This window comes from Lynx canadensis, chromosome F2 (assembly GCF_007474595.2).
Source record: "Lynx canadensis isolate LIC74 chromosome F2, mLynCan4.pri.v2, whole genome shotgun sequence".
Classification (NCBI taxonomy): Eukaryota; Metazoa; Chordata; class Mammalia; order Carnivora; family Felidae; genus Lynx; species Lynx canadensis.
Genome location: NC_044320.2, coordinates 10,499,108 through 10,521,237, shown reverse-complemented (window position 1 = coordinate 10,521,237; position 22,130 = coordinate 10,499,108). Strand labels below are relative to the sequence as shown.

Here is a 22,130-nt window from a genome sequence, read left to right as displayed (position 1 = left end):
GGCACCTCATCTTCGCCCAGTAAAGGTCTAAGTTCATCACGACACCATTTTGTGGGAATCTCCAGATCCTACCCCTGAAATTCAAGTTCACCTGCCACCTCCATGGTGAAGTCTTCCTCAGTCAGAATTAACTTGCCTTCTGGCTCAAAATACTCTGGAGACGTTAGGGACACTTGTGGGGATGATGAAAGGGGAAAGGAAGGGAAATGGTGGGGACGATGAAGACAACGGTAACGTTGATATTAATGGAAATGGTAATGTGCGCTATCTTAGGCAGCACTGACCTTCTGCAACACAGTTATGGCAGCTGCTTAGATCGTGTCCACAACAAACATTCTTTTCTACAAATAGGGGTGTTAACATAAGGCAAAGAGCTACCGGGGATGGGAGAAAGCCCCCCATCGTTGGGGTAGTCAAGCAGAATTGGGATAAAAATGTGGTATGAAATTTAGAGATTCAATAGGTTAATCCATATCTTACTTTCCTGTGTTGTTCTTTACTCTTCCCAGGCCCATTCCCAAAATTGAGAAGACAAATGAACAACAGTATGACTCAAAAACCCTCCTCAGTAGTCTATCATGTATCTATCTATCTATCTATCTATCTATGTATCTATCTCTCTATCTATCTATCATCTATCTATCTATGTACTATCATCTATCTATCATCTATCTATCTATCTAATCCAATATTACTATCAACTTCCTCTTCATAAGGTCCTGTATATGTATTTTGTAACTCGGTCTTAACAAGATCCATTACAAGAAACAAGCAAGAGGATAAGAAGAATTACATGCCGTAAAATTGTTGTTTGTCTCTTTAATGATACCGTATATTTAAAGACTGTGGAAGCCACAAGTATTTTTACCAGAACACAGACTATTAAAAGAAAAGCATCATTCTGGCATAATGATTCTGTGTATGATCACTTGAGTAACAATTTGGCAGGTTCAGTAGGCCATCTTTGCCCGGTGGGATTTCTGTTCAGCTGCTAGTACTGACAATATTTTATCTGCAAGTTTTAGCCTTATCCAGGAGTTGAGCCACAGAGACCTGGGCCAGAAGCCCACCGGAAGCACTAACCTGAACCCTGATCCAAACCAGTGTTAGCTCACCTTCCTGGACTATTGATGTCTTTTGTTAGACATCCTCTAGAGAAGCCAGAAGAACCAACAGGCCCTGGACACACCAGCCCCAGCCATTCCCATTCATCCATTCATTCTTAGATGCATATATATCAAACATGGGATGCTGAGAATATTCTGGTGAACAAGCAAACCTGACTCATTCCCATTTTTCACAGTTACTAGCTGGTAGGAAAGACAGACACAGAACAAATACTCTCACCACACACACACACACACACGTATGTGTTTTCTAAGAAAAGTAGGAAGGAATCTGAAAATGTAATTAAGTGGTAACCTAAGAGAGGGCAGAGGAAGCTTCCCTGAGAAAGGTTCCCAGAGCTGAGAATGAGGGAAGAGCGCCTCAGGCAAAGGAGGAACAGAAATTCAGAGAGCTCAGAGGCAGGAAAAGACAGGGGTCTTTAGAAGAATTGAATGAAGGTCATGGGATTTGAGGGAGGTCAGGGAGAAGAAGAACGGCAGATCTAAAGGTGGGTCCCAGGAGGGAGTTCTGCCTTTGTTTTAAGGGCAAGAGGAAGGTACCGACATTTACTGAAGGATTCTAAGCCACCATCATGAGAAAACCTCCATCCGGGTGACACCGTGGACAGTAGACTGGAAAAGGCTGAAAGTGGATACAGTGAGACTGCTACGATTCAGATGAGGAACAGTGTCTCCTGCACTAAAGCAGGAGGAGCAGAGATAAAAGTGAGTGGGGGGAGCTGGGTGGCTCAGTTGGTGAAGCTTCCAACTTCGGCTCAGGTTCATGGGTTCGAGCCCCGTGTCGGGCTCTGTGCGGACAGTTCAAAGCCTGGAGTCTGCTTCGCTTTCTGTGTCTCCTCCCTCTCTGCCCCGCTCCTGCTCACGCTCTGTCTCTCAAAAATAAATAAACGTTAAAAAAAAGAGTGAGTGGGCTTGAGGGTGTTCAGGAGGCAAACTTGTCAGGAACTTGCAACAGACTGGCAGTAGGGGCTGACAGAGGGAGAAGGGACGGGGGTGCCTTTGGGGCTTTCTGGCTCAGTCAGCTGCAAGGATGGATTACAGGCCCCTGGCTTCACTGGGTGGGGGGGGGGGAGATCCATGAAGAGGGCAAGGACACGGGAGCTGCTGGATGTAAATTTCCAGCACTCTTTTCCGAGATTCAGGAGGTTTCTGGGACTCCTCTCCTTTTTAGAGCCCAATTACTCTACATCTAACCAATTATTTATAACATCGAGACACAGTCATAAGCGGGGATCTCAAAAATAATTCAGTTCAACCCCATCCCCTTTGCCCCAAACCCCTGACAATGGGCAGCTGGCCTCTGCTGGGCACCTCCAGGGATGACGTTTCAATCTTGCAAGGCCTGGTACAATTTCAAAGAGCTATAAATAGGAAAACATCAGTTTCTTCCCTTGAGAAATAGTCCCTCACATCTTCTCCAGCCATAATTATTGCCTGGCATTTATTCCGGTGCTATAAATTATGTATCAGGTGATACAACATCTGATCTGGGTCTTTCTGTTCCCCAAATCTCAACTACGGAGCAAAAAAAAAAAAAATCACAAAATGAAAATGGTTCTCTTTGTCTTAGACAATCACATTGTCAAGTACAAGAGTTGCAATGTTATCTCAAAGAGTAGACAATGTTAGTTTATTGGCTAATACGCCATGAATATATTTTGCAGCCAGGTTTTATTCGGATGCTGTAATTCAGAAGTAAGACAACAGGGGGTTAAATGCATTCAAAGTCTATTTTATGTCACATAAAACAATTCCTGGGGATGAGCAGTCTGGGGCTCGTATAGTGACCCGAGCACTGGCAGTGTGTACTAGGATTCTGATTTCTTTGTGGTTCGCCATCCTGCTCTGTGGTTTCCATCCTTAAGGGCTGCTCATAGTCCAAGATGGCGGGTGGAGGTGCCATTATATCTGCTCACCAGGCGGTAAGGTGGTTAAAGGAGATGGGGTGGGCAAGGAAAGGCAGCCCTCCCAGATGAATCAGGGGTCTTTTCAAAGCTCTTGGAAACCCTCCAGTAGCGAGTACCTCTATTTTACTGGCTAGCCTCAGATACAAAGGAGGGATGTCTGTGCGCATGTGCTCTACACACAAAGAAGAAAGGACAATGGGTACCACCAGCCACCCAGCAGTCTCTGAAACAGGGCTGTAGGGACGCCTGAGTGGCTCAGTCGGTCCTTAACCAACTTCGGCTCAGGTCACGATCTCACAGTTGGTGAGTTTGAGCCCTGCATCCAGCTCTCTGCTGTCAGTGCAGAGCCTGCTCGGGATCCCCTGTCCCCCTCTCTGCCCCTCCACCACTCGTGCGCGCACGCTCTCTTTCCCTCTCAAAAATAAACATGTAAAAATTTTTAAATAAAATAAAGTAAAACACAGCTGTACGCAGAAACCTACCTCAGGTAGACAGGCAATGTCCTCAAATGGCTTATCTTTTTAAAGCATACAAAACAGTATAGTGTAACTCAGAATCACACGGGCAACTAGGTCTAGATTACTTTCAAGAAGCTATTTATTTTGCTAGAAGGGATTTGGGCCCAAAGGGCTTGGTCTGCATATTTTAATAAATTATATAATGATCCTCTGCTTTTCCTTCTGGTGTAGCCACTAATCCGGTCTTGAAGACAGATGGTGAACTGTGAAGTCATCAAAACTTCAAGTTCCTCTGTCTCGGTTTCCTCCCTACATGTTCTACTTTGGGCACATGCACAGAAGGCCAGGTAAGGAAGTGCGCCGTATCTCAAATCTTTATAGTTTCAAGGTATGAAACCCACTGCAGCTGTCTGTAGAGGCCATCCAGGAAGCAACCAGGTGTCAACGCATCAACGTTTCTTTCTTGCCTTCTTGCTCCGGAAATATAAACGATTGAGGACAGGAAAGGGATCTTATTTGAAATTGCAGTCCTCAAGTTCAGCACGCTAGACAGTTGAATGAAAGAAACATGCTCTAGTAAATGTGAATATACATTTACTTAAATGGAAGCCTGGTGTGTGCAGGGGGTGGGGGGGGGGGGGGGTGGGAGCCAGCAGGAGCCCATGTATGGCTGGAGCCAAACCAACTTGAGGCTGAATCCTCACTTGGCCACACACATCCTGAGTGACAGAAGCCAAATGAATCTCTGATCCTCAGTTTCTGCATTTTGAAGTGAGGTTACAAGCCAACTACTAGAACAGGAATACCATTAGGAGTGGACAGGATGTGTGTGAAACCATATTAACACAGATACCACCAGGGCTTTGCCAAATCCAAATGTGTTCTGCTGTCCAGCACTGCCTTTTGGAACATCTAAGTTAAGTTCTCAAAACTCGGAGGCCTGGAAGGGGTCTTCTAAAGGAGCGGTTCTCAGGGGCGCCTGGGTGGCGCAGTCGGTTAAGCGGCCGACTTCGGCCAGGTCACGATCTCGCGGTCCGTGAGTTCGAGCCCCGCATCGGGCTCTGGGCTGATGGCTCAGAGCCTGGAGCCTGTTTCCGATTCTGTGTCTCCCTCTCTCTCTGCCCCTCCCCCGTTCATGCTCTGTCTCTCTCTGTCCCAAAAATAAATAAACGTTGAAAAAAAAATAAATAAAGGAGCGGTTCTCAGATGGCGCTGGGCTGAAGCTTGGTGGTGCCTTGGCCCGTGGGGCAGCAGAATGGCAATGTAGTGAGGTGACAGACAGAGCGGACCTCCCTCCACTCTCCAACAGCACAGTGCCTCTTTCTTTACTTTCGTGTTTTATCGCTTAGTCTAGTATGTAAATGGGATTCTGGCTCTGCTGAAATCATTCGTTTATCCCATTTGTTGGGGGAAGTGGGTACTTACTGTGAGTTTTCCTTCTAATTTTACTGTCCATCGATTCATTTCGCTGTCATTTAGTGGTTGTTTAGTACTGAAATACGTTCACAGCTTAAATTCTGCCCGTGCGCGCGAAACAAAATAAAGTTTACTAACTAGACCTTAAAATGATCTTCTTGGCCTTTTTCACATTCAAATTATCCTGACCCAAAGTCTTTTTTGCAGGATGTCAAATGAGCATCTCCTTCCATAAAATTAGGAAGCACTTTCTGTAAGGGAAGACTTGAGTGTGGTTATCTGTAGGGAGATGTAGCGGCTGTAGGGTACATGGTGTATCTGTAGGGAGAAGCGCAAGCAATGTTTCTCTTCCTCCCAAGAATGTTCCGAACACGTGGCAAAAGGGTGACTCCGAATGACTGGGTTCTCGTTCGTGAAAGGAACACGGGAGCGGCAGTGGGTAGCCAGAACGTTAGTGGGCATCCTCTCACCCTGGGTGCAGTTTCTGCTCCCAGTGTGCAGGGGTCATTGTCGCTGGGAGTTTCAGGGCCATTTCACTTCCATTTCACTCACCCTGCAGGCAATCAAGGGGCAGAGCTCCGCACCAACCCCGGAGTGAGAAAGCCTGCTACCTGCAGCCACAGCAAGCAGACCCATCTGAGTTACAGAAGTAACACTACTCCCGCCCCATGCTTGGTGACCGCCATTTCTCCATTCACAACCTTCACCTTCTTCAGCTCTACTGGTATCGATAAACGGTACAGGCACCGCATTCTCTTCTTGTTGCAGACGAAGGGACCGACGTACAGCAAGATTAAGTGAGTTCCTCCAGGCCCCGGTGTCGGTTCCCTGGGGTCTGCAGACAAAGAAGACGGAACCACAAAAGCCAGCCTCCCAGTTACGGATCTTCAGCCGGCTAAGTGCCCAGTTCAGTTGCTTCTGGGTAGTTTGGACATAAAATGGCTTGTTGATCACAGCGGACATGCACATTTTGAAAAAGCCAGATAGGCGATTCTGACAAGCACCACAAAGTCACTAATTAAATATTCACAAGGAACAATTGCCTGTCAATTAAAGAGCCCAGCCACTATTCCCTTTGAAACAAATCGAATCACCAACGTGACGATTTTACAACTCATGGTGTCAACGCAATTAAACCACCAGCAGAAATTAAATATTAAACATCACCTAATAAGTAATTCTCTCTGTATTTGCTAAATCATTATTCATCCTATTTTTCTTCCTTCTCAGAGGTCAGAGGCCTCAGCAAGCTATGTTTTCTATGTCAATTGCATTATCTGATCTTGGGAGCCAGATAAACCAGGAAAACAGATACATATCCCCAGATTCTCATTCACTGTAACTCAGGGGAATAAAAATTTTACAGCTGGGCGGGGCCTCAAAAATCATTCCGTGCTGACGGAATTTTAGAGCTGTGAGGAATTCGAGGCCAAGGCAGGTGGATTGGTCCGTACAAAGTTGAACCACGCTGGGTATAAAATCAGAGGTCAGTCTTTTGACGACCGTTAGGGTGCTATTTTCAATACAACGTGTATTCCCCTGGCGCCACAAAGCTCTAACATTGCTATAAGCATTGCTACCATTTGGAATACAAATCTCATTTTTCCTCTTCTTTATAACTTTTAACTCACTGCCTCTGAAACTAGCCGCGTTAATTGAGATAAAGTGGCCTTCAATGGCCATCAAATCCAGGGGTAGTTTTGAAATGAGACAGATGTGGCTTAGAATCCCTCATTAGCGGGATGACCAAGGGGAAATGATGTAATACTCCGAGCTCCGCATTCTCAGCTATGAGAAGGGAAGCAGCAATGCTCATGCTAAGAGGACTGTTCAGGCATTTATTCAGCAAGTCTCTGCTGCGAGACTCCCTTGCGGTGTGCCAATGTCTTGTCCGGGGACACACAAAAGGACAGAGCCTGTCCTCAAAGAGCACATGTTTTAGCAGTAGAAACAAATAAAGACACCATAATTCCAGGTTCACCTGCCAACTTCTATTCCTCTTTCAGGTCTTAATTAAGAATAATTTCCAGGGGCGCCTGCATGGCTCAGTTGGTTACGCGTCCGACTTTGGTTCAGGTCATGATCTCGCGGTTTGTGAGTTTGAGCCCCACGTTGGGCGCCATGCTGACAAGCTCGGAGCCCGGAGTCTGCTTTGGATTCTGTGTTTCCCTCTCTCCCTGCCCCCTCCCCCCCGCCAGCTCACTCTCTCAAAAATAAATCAACTTTGTCCCCAGGATGCCTTAGTAGCTTCAACAGAGCCTGGTGTTGAACCATGTCACCTGGCTTAAAAGTACTTAACTCCGTTTCACGGATTTAGGTCATTATTTGATTGATGGCTGTCTCTCGCTCTAGATAAGAATCCATGTAATAGGATCGTGGATTTTTGTCCTTACCACAGTATCTCTACTGCTTGTGCCCCGCACGCAGTGGCACTCCATAAACATTCGATGTATGAAGGACTAAAGAGAAGTATGAACTTGTAAATGATGGAGGGACGTAAGGGGAATGAGGAGAGTCCCGGGGTCAGTGGGCTCCACCAGTGGAGTGTCTGGACAACCACTGCAGAGAAGGTGGGGTCTGTGCTGAATTCTTTTTATCACTATTAATTTTTTTTTTTATTTGAGAGAGAAAGAGAGAGAGAATGCACACATGAGCGGGGGAGGGGGCAGAGAGAGAGACAGAGAGAGACTACCTTAAGCCGTCTCCATGCTCAGCACGGAGCCCCACACAGGGCTCAATCCCATGACCCTGGGATCATGACCTGAGCTGAAACCAAGAATGAGACGCCCAACTGGCTGAGCCACCCAGGTGCCAAATGCTAAAGCCTTTCTCCCCAGACTAGATGTACCGACTGGTAGCATGTAGCACCTGGGCCCTGACGAGGGATGCGGAATGTTGGGACCCCCTTCCCAACTCCAAAGGCTGTACCAAGACCTCCAGGTGATCTTCACGCACGTTAAAGTCTGCAAGCATAGGTCTACTGCACACAGGTGTTTAGAAAGGTCAAGCCTGGGAAACAACTCCTCGGGGCCGAGGACTTCATGAAAAAGGTAGTCAGTTCTGAAAATTAAGTTACCAGAGAAAATAAAACGTGTTGTGCAAGGTTGTGCACCCGCCCCAACCTAAATACTCCAAATACTCCAGGGGTACTTCATTTCTTCAGCCACCTTCCGGGCTGTTGTTATTATTCTCGTTTTACAGCTAAAGAAAGTGAGATGAAGAAAGATTAAGACCCTTATTGGTATTATAAAATTACCAATGGCCATCAGTCCCAGGCGGTTTGAGCCCTCATCCTGCACTGGGCTCACAACTCCAGGGCCCTCCCGTGATACGTGAACGCCTGGCTCATAGCAACCCTCGATACCTGTACTTCCCACTGAAAGAGTCGTACTTGAAAGACCATTTATCTTTTCATCAAACGTACAGTATCTGCTTACCCTTCCTCCCTTAAACACCTCATCTGAGCTCCAGTCCCCCAAATCAAACACGCAAACGTGATTGATTCTCCGAACAAATAAAATGCCCTTGGTTCTGAAGCTGGCACGTGTCTCGGAGGAGGGGCACGGGGGAGGTTTCCTGGAGCTGGTGACCCCTGGGTGAATACTGGCAGACAAGGAAGGGCCAAGAAGACAGAAGAGCTGCCCCAGGATGCAGATGCAAGAGTAAGCCAGCGCCAGGAAACTGGGGATGGGTTCACCCGTGGAACGCCCCCGTGGGCACGAATGGTGAGAACACTCGCATTTTGTGAGAAGCCTGCTCCGTGGTGGATGGGGGTGGCTTGGAGAAGCACAGGGAAATCACTGGGTTGAGTAATCGTGGGGGCTTCCCTGGAACAGTAAGGAGGAGAAGGACGGAGAGCTATGGACAGATCCCAGTAATGGAAGACAAAACCATCAGGATTTCACGTGGATGTTGGGTGGGAGGGAGTCAACTTTTGATTTGCTGACGTCGAGCTGCCTGTAAGACCCTTAAATAGAGGTGCCCAGCAGACCACTAGATGGCCTGGTCTTAAACTTAGCCAAGAAAGCTGGACTAGAGATCCAGATTTAGGAGTAAGCAGCACATCGATCCATGGTCAGTAATGGATGAAGGGAATGACTGGCCAGGGTTGGGGGGGGGGACTGTGTGTGGAGTGAGGTAATGAAATACGTGGCCTGGCAATTTAAGGAAGCCCAACATTAAAGAAGTGAACTAAAGCATCTGAGAAGGAAGAGAAAGAAAAGCAGCACGAGACTATGTCACAGAGATACAACCATGACTCAGGTACAACCCCTGCCTCCATGAAGCTCACAGCCCAGCTGGAAAGACACCTGGGGACCAATAGCAGCACTGTGTGGCAGGGCAGGTGGGCAGGGGAAGGGTGATGCGGTCAGCAGAGGAGGAGTGTCTAACTTGGTCTGGGGCACTGGGAACCCTTCATGATCCTGTATTTCTTGCCACTACTCACAAAACTCTCTTGGGTATAAAGATACTTGCGGCTGAAGAAGCCAAGGCCGTTTGGCCAAAGTCACCAGAAAACCATCATGGCAAACACAGGATGAGAATTTGTGGTTTCTAGGTTTTTAAGGAAATGCATTTACATGGTTTCAAAAATACCTCTAACTGCCCAATGACATAGCTCAGAGTTCGTCTCTGGCTGAAATGACGTGGGCAGGGCCCCAACGGCTGCTTATGACGCCATTACTCACTTGGGAAAAGGCAAGGGCTGTATCTGTCTCTTCAATAGGGAAGGGGAGGGGCTCTGTCCATTGGACACTGTTTTGGCCATGAACCCATTCTCACATGAGCTGCCCACCACCAACAGGCAAGGTAGGAAAAGCTCACCCAAGTGATGAGGGGAGTCTGACTTTGAACTTAAAAGGAAACAAGCTTTCTGTTCTTGATTCTGACTTAGTTTCATGAACTAGTTGAAAAAGGGACCAAGTGGGATAATTCCGAAAATGGAAGACTTAACTCATAACCTTTTGGGGACTTCATGAGGACTGTTTTAGTTAATTGCATGGGGTTCCCATATCTAAAATCAGGCTTGATTTTGCTGTGAGGCAGCCTATAGATAAACTGATGCATTAGGGGGCAAACTGGCCTTTCTGTGAGAGGTTTTAAGCCAAGGGGAACTAAGGGCAGTCTAAGCAATTACCTGTTCACCGTGCTTCTCGAAGTCTGCCAGTTGTGTGCAACGCCTTCCCCTTACGAGTGAGGGAGACCAACCCTGCTGGTGTGGAATGCCAGAAATGAGGTCTGAACATGGGAGTGCGTCTTGTCCACAGCTATCCCTGTATCAAGCCAGAAGGTGAACATTCACTGGAGACCAGAAGTCAGGCCGTAGAAGAGATCTGGGGTGTGTCACAAGGAAAACCCAAGCAAGGTCTCGGTGTGTGGATTCAGAGCCAGGGTGCTGAAGAACCAGGAAGGAAGTGAGTGAGCGGGTGAGCCCCGTGTTGGACTCTCCTTTGTATGGCTGGCCCCAACCCATTTACAATTTTCACAAATGGACAAACGCTTAATAGAATGTCTACAGTGCATTACTTCCCCTGCCCTGTTCTCCTTTCCTCTTTCTTTTTTGACTTAAATGATCACTTTGCTTTTTCCTCATGTTATCTGCCTCAACTTTCTGAAATACTTGCCTAGCAAAATCTCAGCTTGGGGCTTTCAGCCCAAATCACTTCAGAAGGGGAGAACTTCTGATGTGTTTTCTGGTTTCTCATTGGCCTTCTCTTCTCTCCTCTCTCTTAGAGAAACTAATCTCTCTTCTCTCGCTGGTTACTCACTCCCCGTTGGTAACTACACGATTTGGCGTGGAGGGGGTCAGGGGAAAGGAGGTGGTCATGCAACATTTGTTCATTCCACTCTTTTAAATGTACCGTACTCGGGGGGCACCTGGGTGGCGCAGTCGGTTAAGCGTCCGACTTCAGCTCAGGTCACGATCTCGCGGTCCGTGAGTTCGAGCCCCGCGTCAGGCTCTGGGCTGATGGCTCAGAGCCTGGAGCCTGTTTCCGATTCTGTGTCTCCCTCTCTCTCTGCCCCTCCCCCGTTCATGCTCTGTCTCTCTCTGTCCCAAAAATAAATAAACGTTGAAAAAAAAATTTTAAATGTACGGTACTCGGAACTGCCCAAGTGCGATGCTACATGCTGGGAACACAGAAATGAGGAAGACACAACCCTTGACCTCAAGGGGCTCACGGGGAAAGTTAGGACATTGCTCTGATAGGGGAAAAGGGCAAAGTGTAGCAGTGCACCGAGAAGGAGCTGAGCTCTGACTAAGCTCCTCGTCTGCCTACCTGTGTGTGAGGGGGCGGGGCGGGGGTTTCCTGGAGATGCTCAGTTTGTGGCTGGGGTCACTGTGCACGCAGACCGGCTGGGGGTGCCCTGAGCTGCATACCAGCCTGACCCTCCCCAGCATGAAGCAGACATGCCCTCATGCCACATCTTCTGGTCCAGGCTTAGGGTGCATTCAGTTTGTGGTTAGGTAATACTCAAATAACTGAAAAAAAAAAAACCTAAGGGGCACCTGGGTCAATGGCTCGGGTCAGTTGAGTGCCGGACTCTTGATTCCGGCTCAGGTCATGAACTTGCGGTCTGTGGGATCAAGCCCCAAGTCAGGCTCTGCGCTGAGCATGGAACCTGCTTGGGATCCTCTCTCTCTTTCCCTCTGCCTCTCCCCTATTCACACCCTCTCTCAAAATAAATTAATAAACTTAAAAAAAAAAAGCCCAAGACTTGCCTTTCCATAAAGTATTTACCGAATGCTGCGTTCCCGACATGTTCTAACAACCAGGTACAAACCTCCCGACCTCCACACCAGTCACAAACTCCCTCCCAAATTCCGTTCAAGTATCGGTCTCATGTCAGCAACAACCTTGACTGTCCCCTACACAGCCGCGCCCCAGAACCGAGAACCCAACAGGCAGTCAACAAATACTTGATGAACTATTTACCTATTCAATCCTCATTCTCCCCTTCTTCCTACGCGATGCTGAGTTTTTGAGATGTGGTCAAATCTAATCTATTTCTGCCGTCCTCTCTGGCTGATGGAGTGGCTATGTGTCAGGATTCGGGTCCCCACAATGTAAGCAGATGTCATTGGGCACGGAGCCCAGAGGAGCTCCTCGAAGGGCAGCCCGTTCAGCTGGCAAATGCCCATGGGCCATCTTAGCCTTCTGCCTTTTGCCCTCTCCTTTTTCTTGCCTGCGAAGAGGCCATGACAGCTTGGAGATGAAAACCAATGGCTTTCAACTGACTGTAAGGAAGACTCGTGGTATGGAATCTACCACAGGCCATCCCTGATGGATTGCTGTACAACTTTCCCTTGAAGAATCCCCACGACAGGGAGCTCATTACTTCACAAAACAGCATCCAGGCAGGTCTCTCTGTTACAGAATCTCGCCTTTAGATGAACCAAATCTCTCACACTACACAGACCATCGATGGGTCCTTATTCTGTCCCAGAGGACATGTAAAATAACCTCTCTTCAACACGGCAGCACCCTAAATATCTGAGAGCGCCCACCCTATCTCTTCCACATCCCTGTATCCCTAGGCTTCCGAGGTTCTTCCTTTTTTTCTTGGTCTTGTTCTGTTAAAGTTTTCATGCTGCGTTTCTTCTTCTTCCCGTGTTCAGAGTTAAAGAGATACACATATTTCGATTATGCACTTCCTAATCCTTGGTAGCCTCCATTTTGTAAGCGATCATGGGTATTCACCATGGAATCACAAAAAGGAAAAAATGAAAGAACATTCTGGAATGATTTACTCCAGTCAACTGGAAAGCTGGCTACACAATGAAGTGGTTACAGTTCTTTTTTCATGCGGAAATTTTATGCTGGTACGCACTCTACATAGAGACGGCAGCTGTAAAAATTTACTCCCCCCCGAACCCACATTACTGGGATTTAATTTCACATCGAGCTCATGTCCTCACTATGTAGAATGTTATCATTTCCTGCTTTAGGAGAATTCGGGGTTTCAAGGACATGCTGGCAGGTAAGGCAGGAAACGGGATGGAAAGGAGAGAAAGCCCCAGTAGCTAAGGAATGTGTAAGATACCGCGCGTATTAAAACACACGACCCAGGGGCGCCTGGGTGGCTCAGTCGGTTGGGCGGCCGACTTCAGCTCAGGTCATGATCTCGCGGTCCGTGAGTTCGAGCCCCACGGCGGGCTCTGTGCTGACAGCTGGGAGCCTGGAGCCTGTTTCAGATTCTGTGTCTCCCTCTCTCTGACCCTCCCCCGTTCATGCTCTGTCTCTCTCTGTCTCAAAAATAAATAAACGTTAAAAAAAATTTGTTTTTAATAAAAAAAATAAATAAATAAAACACACGATCCAGATTAATGAAATCCAAATATCGATCACAGATATCAAAGGAACAAGGACCACACTGAGTTATAACCTCAGTTCACCGGTCGAGCTTGCATTTGCTGGTAGCGTGGTTTTTCTTCCTACCGGGGCTGTGGGACCTCCCTGGCCTCCCTCGAAATGTCTGGCCCCTCAGTGGTTAATTAATCTACCTTATGCTTCCTCTACCCTGCGGGGCTGACTATAACATCTTGCAGTGAGAAAAGCTGGCTTCCAAGTGCTACTTAAGTGACCTGCCTTCTTAAAACAGTCCTTCATACACAAAACACACATGATATGACTTGAGTGTGTAAATCCAATTACGCATCCCGGGGACGCGCAGGGCAGACGGTCCTGGCTTCTGCGTCTCTGCTGTGCCAGCTGGGCCAGGCAGCGTCCCTGCCCTCGGGCCCCGAGAAATGCCAGGGAAGAAATGATCTACAGAAGCCATCCTCCTGCTAACTAAGGTTCAAACCTCTCCACCACCGCAACCTGCCAACCTTCAGGTTCCGTTACCTTGATGTCCAGCCCAGAGAAAGCCCAGGACGCAATTCATCAAAAGCAATTCATCAGGTGAACGGATACGCTGTCCAACAGAAGACGTGGCCCTGCTGGTTTCTTGAAGAATTAACACTGGGCCGATTTGCGGGTAAGAGGAAAGCTTTGAAAGGAGTGTCGTGGGTACCTCCCATGCTCCAAAAACAAACACATGTAAGATCAGCTAAGAGAGATCCGCTTGTGAAGTGAATAAATTGGCCTCCCCAGAAATATTTAGACAGCAGTGAAATGTCACGTCAGCATGATTACACGTTACCAGCGGCACTGAATATGGGCTATGCTTTTTTTTTTTAATCTTTCCTTTTTATGCTTGGTTTCACTTCTTTCTGATGAGCTCTTATGGCGCCATCAATCATCAAGGTGTAAATATGACTAATGCATTTGTCCTACTTAGCATATGACATTGCAATAGCTCCTCCAGAAGGAACGTCCTCCCAGACTTCCCAGTTTTGATCTAATTACGCCCTGACCCACTGATACCAGTCAGGTGACATTACCAGATAGGAAGGAAAACAAATTCCTAATTCAATCTTGCAAAGCACACGCTTTACGATCGTTTTTACAACTCTCCCTAAAAACACAGGCACCAAGCCTATTAGCAACTCAAGAGCCAAGAGGGTGGGGTCCAGGTCAGGGATGAAGGGATTTCACAGGTCATTCCAGCAGCCATTAAAAATATCCTTTGTAAAACCTACGTTTCCATCACACACAAAACCTCCCAAAAAACCCCACAAAAAAAACAAAAAAACAGAAAGGCAGGATTGAGGGAAGGAGTGAGGAAGAGAGGGAGGGAGAGAAGAAGGGAAGAAAGGGGGGAGGGAGGGAGGAAGGAAGGAAACTAGGAAGGATGGAAGGAAGGAAGGAAGGAAGGAAGGGAGGGAAGGAGGGAGGGAGGGAGGGAGGAAGGGAGGGAGGGAGGGAGGGAGGGAGAGAGACAGGAAGGGAAGGAATGGGGGAGGGAGGGAGGAAGGAAGGAAGCTAGGAAGGATGGAAGGAAGGAAGGAAGGGAGGAAGCTAGGAAGGAAGGAAGCTAGGAAGGAAGGAAGGATGGAAGGGAGAAAGGGAGGGAGGAAGGAAAGGAGGGAGGGAGGGAGGAAGGGAGGGAGGGAGACAGGAAGGGAAGGAAGGGGGGAGGGAGGAAGGAAGGAAGGAAAGAAGGGAGGTACGAAGGAAGTAAGGAAGGAAGGAAGGAAGGATGGAAGGGAGGAAGGAAGGGAGGAAGGAAGGGAGGGAGGGAGGGAGGAAGCTAGGAAGGAAGGAAGGAAGGAAGGAAGGAAGGGAGGGAGGAAGGGAGGGAGGAAGGGAGGGAGGGAGGGAGGGAGAGAGGGAGGGAGGGAGGAAGCTAGGAAGGAAGGAAGGAAGGAAGGAAGGAAGGAAGGAAGGGAGGAAGGGAGGAAGGGAGGGAGGGAGGGAGGAAGCTAGGAAGGAAGGAAGGAAGGAAGGAAGGAAGGAAGGGAGGAAGGGAGGGAGGGAGGGAGGGAGACAGGAAGGGAAGGAAGGGGGGAGGGAGGGAGGAAGGAAGGAAGGGAGGAAGCTAGGAAGGAAGGAAGGAAGGGAGGGAGGGAGGAAGGGAGGAAACCATAAAGGCTGGATGGTCTCTGGGCATTTTCACAAGAAAGAAAGAGTAATATTTCCATTTCCTGGCAAGAGGAACCTCCTGGGAATGGTGACAGTCAAATTTGTTTCTGAAAGACATTTTCTCAGACACGCCGGGACACTGTAATTATTTTTTTAAGCCTATATGAATTTGCTTAAGGAAAATGTACAGAAATGGAGGTATCTGGGGTTTTAAAAAATGCACACTATAACTAGCAAGGTGCATTAAATAGATAATTTAATGGGCACTTTGTGTGTTTTGAAGTGAGCGCTCTCCTCGGTACTGGGTACCAAATTAGGAGGATTTAAATTGCAACGCCATTTGCTGTATGTTAAGTAGTCGTACAGTTCCCTTGATTTGATTTGAGTTAGCAGAGTTAGACAAAGAGCACAGAATATACACGTACGGGTAAATTTTACAAAAGGGGGGAGAGATATCGGTAATTCCATTCTACTGACTTGACGTTTACCCTGCACTCAATCCTTCAAATCATCAGAAGTGCATTGTAAAGCACTCACAAAGCCTGCTTGTCACCTGACCCCTACCTGCTCACACCATCAGCCACCAACTTACCCAGTACAAACACTGCATTTCCTCCCAAAGCGTTTTTTAAAGGCCAGATGGAAGCCAGAGGCTCTGGTTATTAGTCAAGTTGAACAATCACGATTTAATTAGTACTTTTCTGGCTCCGGCTTCTACTTGTGATGGGATCTGTGTGAGACAGGAAAGAAAATGCAGCCCAGAAATTCAGATCTCAGGGCATGACCTTGAGCACTCACTAACCTGGCTGCTTTGGCTCCGAGACTTATCTTGGAGGAATCACCTTTTCTCTGACACTTCGGCTTATCTACCTTGCCAGGAGGTACAGAAGACTAATTAGACACTAGCTTTAACATTTCAGAATCCCCAAGAGGAAACATGATGCAGCAGTCGTTCTGGTTAAATATTGCTGCCTCTCTGTTTTCCAATAACTAAATGATCTTCACCATTTTATCGCTAATGAGCTGAAGAATGAGAACAAGAGGAGTTTCAAATGTTAGCTAGCTCACATTATCGTCACCAGCAATTAAAATAGAGTAAAATGCACATTACGGCAACAGTCCTTAGAAATGTACTCACCCCACGGAAGCACCTAGCAAGGATAACCTTATTATTAATGTTTTATTTATACAAATTGTATTATTTTGTAACAGACGGTTAGATGAATAAAGTGAACAAGCAGGACGAACCATTTGTTTAAGATGGGGACAAAAACCGTGTCGTATCTGGACAAAGACACTACTGGCAGTGACCTGATTCACGTACGTGAAGCCATGAACTTGAGGTGGATGAGGCGTCCTGAGGAAGGAATAATCGCAGCCCCCATGTTAACCTATAACTGAGCTCCGTCAGGGTGGATGGACAAGGAACCCTTTGAACTGAGCTTTGAACCTTCCGAACGTTCCTTCGTATTTCTAATGTCGCTTGAGACCTAGAACGTATATGGGTGATCGTGTCTGCCACGGACAATAACCTTTCCGTTTGGGTGGGAAGTCCGTGACTCGAGTCTAACAGTTCACTGAATGGAGAAAACACAAACGACCTCTGTGCTGATGGCAAAGACCCACCCCTCCCCCCCAGAGTGGCCCTTTTCAGGTTCCATCCTGTATCCACAGTGGAAAGCACAGGATGATCTAGAAGAGCACAAAACCCTGTCTCTTCACATAGAATTTCTGCAGAGATTTGCAGCTTGGTGGTTCCCCTGTCGAGCCACAGATGTAATTTCCATCCGGAGGAAAAGAACAGAAACACATTCTCATAGCTTGGATTAAGGGAAGGCAACCATTGACTCATTTGTTACTTTTGAAAATGGCACGTTCAGTAAGTGAAACAGTTGCCGAGGTGTGTTGACTTTACACTCTCCTATAGCTTCTCGCTTCTTGAAAATGCTAAGTTAAATGTGAGCCATCCTCTAACAGGAATCAAGATTAATGTGGAGAAAGAAGCTATCCCAGGGTGTGTGGCCTTCAGTTGACAAGTTTGTATGCAGCGGAGCAAGATGATGGGCCAGCTGCAAAGAGCCTGTGCTCAGAGATTCAGTTATTTTCCCCTCATGATTTCCTTCTGGCTTTCTTCAGTAACTGTTCATTGGTGCTATAAGGGGCATTGCCCTCTTGCGTAGCGACACAGGTACACCTCAGTCTGGAGTCAGTTTGAAATGTGTGTTTGGAAGGAACCCCCCTCAGAGGGTTTCGACTTTAGAGCCAGATCTGAATCGTGTTCTTGCCACGTGTTAAACTCATCATCTCTGGGATGTCTCTTGAAAGTTCTTAAGGAAGTGTTATTTCTTCTCTGAAATGAAAACGAAGGATACGTCTGTCTGCCATCATTAGATGTGATGACGTACGTAAGTTACGTGTAGTTACGTTAGCTACATGTAAAATAGCGTACAAATGTGAAAGCTTCTCATTGTGGTTTGACTTCTCCAAAGGGGTTTATGTGGAAACGACCACCTTATACACATATAACTTCCACGTGTTTGTGCACGTAGAAAGCTTTCACCAGCACAACATCAGGGGGCTTGGATAGTTTATAGTATTGCCTTTACAATGGACCGTCTTGTTCATCCAGTGTCTGTGCTGAGTGCCTACTATGTGCTTGGCATTTTTCGAGATGCTGAGGATAAATGGGTAAACACATAGGTGTCTGTGCGCTTAGGTGGTGTTTACATTCCTTTGGGGTTGGGGGAGGAAACACCGTAAATATAAGCAAATAAGATAATTTCAGGCGGTGAACGTGCTCAGGAGGAAACAAAACAAGTAACACACTAGGGAATACCACGTGAACCCAGTCCAGAATCACGTGAACGGTTCAGCCGTGTGAAAACCTGGGAAAAATTATTCTAGGCAGCTGTCACTAAGGCTGAGAAGTGGGAAGGAGCTCAGGATCCCTGAAAGACACAAAAGGTACTGTGCGTTTGGAGGCTGAGGAGGAGAAGAAAAGAAAATATAATTAGAGAGGGAAGGAGCAACCACCTTGTAAGGGGACCAAGTGACCATGGTAAGGAGTTAAGATGTTATTCTAATTGCTATACGATGTTGGCCGGTTTTGAGCACGACTCGTATATTCCCCAACTGGGAAACCTAAACAGTACCTATCGAAAAACCAGATTTTTTTTTTTTAAAGTGACGATTTCTCTACCTTACCCGCCTGCAAGATCTAGAAAAGAAGCTTAGACCTCTAGAGGGCGCCAAAGGAAAACATTTTGTAGCCAAAGCCACAAAGGTCTTTTCAGCACCTACAAGGAGAGGAGAGCGCTCGGGCTGTTCCCTCCGAGTCTGGTAAAAGAGGACTCCGCTTGGGAAACTCATCCATCCACCATTCCTACCCAAACATAAAGTCGAACGAGCTTGGTTTGCATGTACCGGGACCTTGGCTTTCAAGCGAAGCACTGTTTTACCATGGGATGGGAGTGGGAAGACATTTGGGGGTTATTTTTAATCTTCTTCCATCTGCTAGTAGTTGAGTAGAACATAAAACAAATATGAAGCCAAAATTTACTTTCTGGATTCATTTGGCAAGCAAAATGTCTCTATACTTAGAACTTTGAAAATATTCATCATTTGCCACTTGGGATGTGTTATTCTAAATACTATTCCAAACTTACTTGATGGGAGTCTTTTCGCAAGGAGTACTAAGGAAGGCTACTGCACGGAAAGCCGGGGGTTACGCTCAATGGGGTTTTCTGCAAATGAGCAAATACCTATGATACAGGAGACCCTTTATCACGTGTGAATGCTAAAGGCTGGTGGTGATTTCGAGAAGACGTTCATTATTGTCTTTACTAAGGACAAGTTCAGCTGGTCGGCCCTTACTCCCAGAGGCTCTCATCTCCCCATTTCGTGCTGGATGATCACAGCCAAGTACTTTATATACTCTTTGCTTTACCCAGGGAGACTTCAAAAAACACTGAAAAAGCAGCCGACCAAGTAAGTAACCTGAGCAAATGGATACAGAGCCATCAGAGAAGACAGAGAATCCCAAATCAACTAGAAGCCCCAGAAGGTCACTGATGAGTAGGTGCTAGCACTCCAGAAAGCATGAGCAAGTTTTGGACGTGTTGTACCTGGTTATTCGATGGTATATTTGAACCCAGCCAGAAGGAAGAGGAGTTTTTAAGCTTCCAATTGAGCAAAGTGACATAGAGGTTGAACCTGCAACAGGAACACGCATACGAAGCAGGTGCATGTCCAAGAACCTGTCGGCCTTCTATTTGGAAACACTTCAGCTGACATGTTGCCCTCATTTTTATGGAGAAGCTCTTGCTTCTCAAATTCAGTCTCTTGCTACCTACCAGACACGCAGCAGAGAAAGTGCCAGACCATTAATTATCTATTGATTTTAATGGACTTAAACAATAAAGTCACTATCTACCTTCTCCTTCACAGACAATGGGGAACTCTGTTCCCAGAAACACATCCATATTTAACGAGAAAGACAGGAAGAAAGGAAGAAAAGAGACAGAGTCCGGTCCGCCTGAGTATTTCAGACCACCTAGAGCAACATGCCCTTTATCAATTGAACAAAACTTGCGATCTTTGCCGAAGACACTCCCCCACCCACCCTACCGGCCCCAAACGAGGCTGATCTATGCAAAGCACTGGGTTTGGATGCCATAATAAAAGAGAAGAGATCATGTGAGATCTCCAAGGCAATAAAGAATTCCTAAGTAAAATACGTTATCAGGGGACCGTCTGAAGGACTACAGGACACATAAAGGTCGCCACCAGCACTCAGTGTCCAACAAATGCTGCTTCCTTTAAGAATTGAGGGGTCGGGGCGCCTGGGTGGCGCAGTCGGTTAAGCGTCCGACTTCAGCCAGGTCACGATCTCGCGGTCCGTGAGTTCGAGCCCCGCGTCAGGCTCTGGGCTGATGGCTCGGAGCCTGGAGCCTGTTTCCGATTCTGTGTTTCCCTCTCTCTCTGCCCCTCCCCCGTTCATGCTCTGTCTCTCTCTGTCCCAAAAATAAATAAACGTTGAAAAAAAAAATTAAAAAAAAAAAAAAAAAAAAAAAAAAAAAAAGAATTGAGGGTTTGTGGCAGAAATACACAGAAACCCAAATCTGAATCCCAGAGTCTCTTACAACACCCTCTGGAGACTCTTGTGAGGACAGCTGTTAAGGGATGGGTCACCTTCTAAACAGGGGTGTTTTTCCTCCCCCTTGGGTCTCCTGCTCCCTAGACTACAGACCCCGAGGGACACTTGCAGAGCAGGAAGAAGGCTGTTTCTTAGCTGATGTCAGAGAAGAGTTACTCACAGAAGCACAGGAGAAGGGCAGGGCTGGAAGAAACTTTAGAGGTCATTTACCTCCAACTCCTCTAAGATAAGCGAAATCCCATCCCACCAGCACCCTGGACCTCCCAAGTGCCAGGCTCTGTGCCAGGCTGGGGGAGGGGCCTCAAAGCGAGCAAGGCAAGCCAGCCTTCCTGGAAAGCTGCTTCCAAATAACCCAGGAGAGGCAGGGGGAAGCGCAAGGCAGGCAGGAGTTACCTGGTTGATGGAGATGACCGCCAGCCGGGGAATGGCCACCTGCACGACCACCTGCAGCAGCGAGGTGCCCAGGCCGGCCAGGATGGCCCAGGTGAGCGGCAGCGGCAGCATGCTGTAGGTGGCGAACAGCGTGAAGAGGACGTAGCCGATGCCATCACCCAGAAGCCCGTAGCCGAGGCCTGCTGCCAAGATCTGGGTGGTCATGGCCACCCAAGTGACCACGCCGCTGTACTGCAGGTACGTGTGCGAGGTGGTGTCCTTCCTGACCACCACGAGCGCGCAGATCACCACCTCGATGCCAGTGAAGAAGCCCAGGAGAATGCCCTTGAGCGGGTCCATGGGGGCCGAGGCCAGGCTCAGGTGGAGGACCAAGAGGGTGAGTTTGGTCAGCACGTCCAGCACGTTCATCACCACCTCGGATTTGCGCCTCTGGCCCAGGAAATAGCGCTGGTAGAGGCGCTCCAGATCCCTGGACTTGAAGGAGTTGCGCAGAGTGGGGAAAATGACCCCTCGGTAGCTATAGCCCCCATTGAGGAAGAAATCCGAGTTGCTCGGGGCGCAGTCCAGGTGCAGGAAGCCCAGATCGCCCCCGCCCCCGCTGCCGCTGCCGCTGCCGCTGCCGCTGCGTTCCGGGAAGACTTTGGTGCCACCGGAGCTGTGCGCTCTCTCCCCGGGGCCCAGCGAGTAGAGGGGCAGCGCCGAGTCCCCGGACAGCTGCGCCGCGTGGTGGTTGGGGCCGCCGCCTGCAGCGTCCGAGGCTTTGCCGGAGCCTCTACTCCCGCTGCCGCCGCCGCTGCCCCGGTGCCCGTGAATGAAGCGCTGCTCGGTGATGTGCCTCACCGCCGTCTGCCACAGCAGCCGCTGCGGCCGGGAGCCGCTCCCGCCGTCGCCGGCCGGGGGCGTCGGGTGGATGGTGTAGAGTTCCTCGCTGCCGCTCAGGCAGCGCACATCGGAGAGCTCCATGGCGCCGGGCCGCAGGCGGGGAGGCGCGGAGCCGGGCCGAGGCGGCGGTGGAGGGGAAGGGTCCCAAAGACCCCACGGCGGCCCGACCGGAGCTTGGTGGCGAGCCCCCGGTATCCCCGGCCGCCCGGTCGCGCGAGCCCTGGACAGGAGGCCCCGCGCGTCAGGTCATAGTGCGCCCCGGGGCAAAGGGCGTCTGGAAGATCGCCGCAGACCCCTGCGTCCTTGCGCGCCGCCCTCCCGCCAAG

The 22,130-nt window shown here is 48.4% G+C and overlaps 1 protein-coding gene across 2 annotated transcripts in view; it reads right to left on the bottom strand.

Annotated features, from left to right (window-relative positions):
• The window catches only part of ADCY8 (adenylate cyclase 8), a 225,733-nt gene extending 203,848 nt beyond the window's left edge, over positions 1–21,885 (bottom strand). Inside the window, exon 1 of one of the 2 annotated variants that reach the window (XM_030304404.1) lies at positions 20,923–21,885. In XM_030304404.1, coding sequence (XP_030160264.1) covers positions 20,923–21,885 — 963 coding nt within the window. The remainder of the gene's footprint in view (positions 1–20,922) is intronic. The other variant, XM_030304406.2, reaches the window with a different exon arrangement.
• Positions 21,886–22,130: the final 245 nt, after the last annotated feature.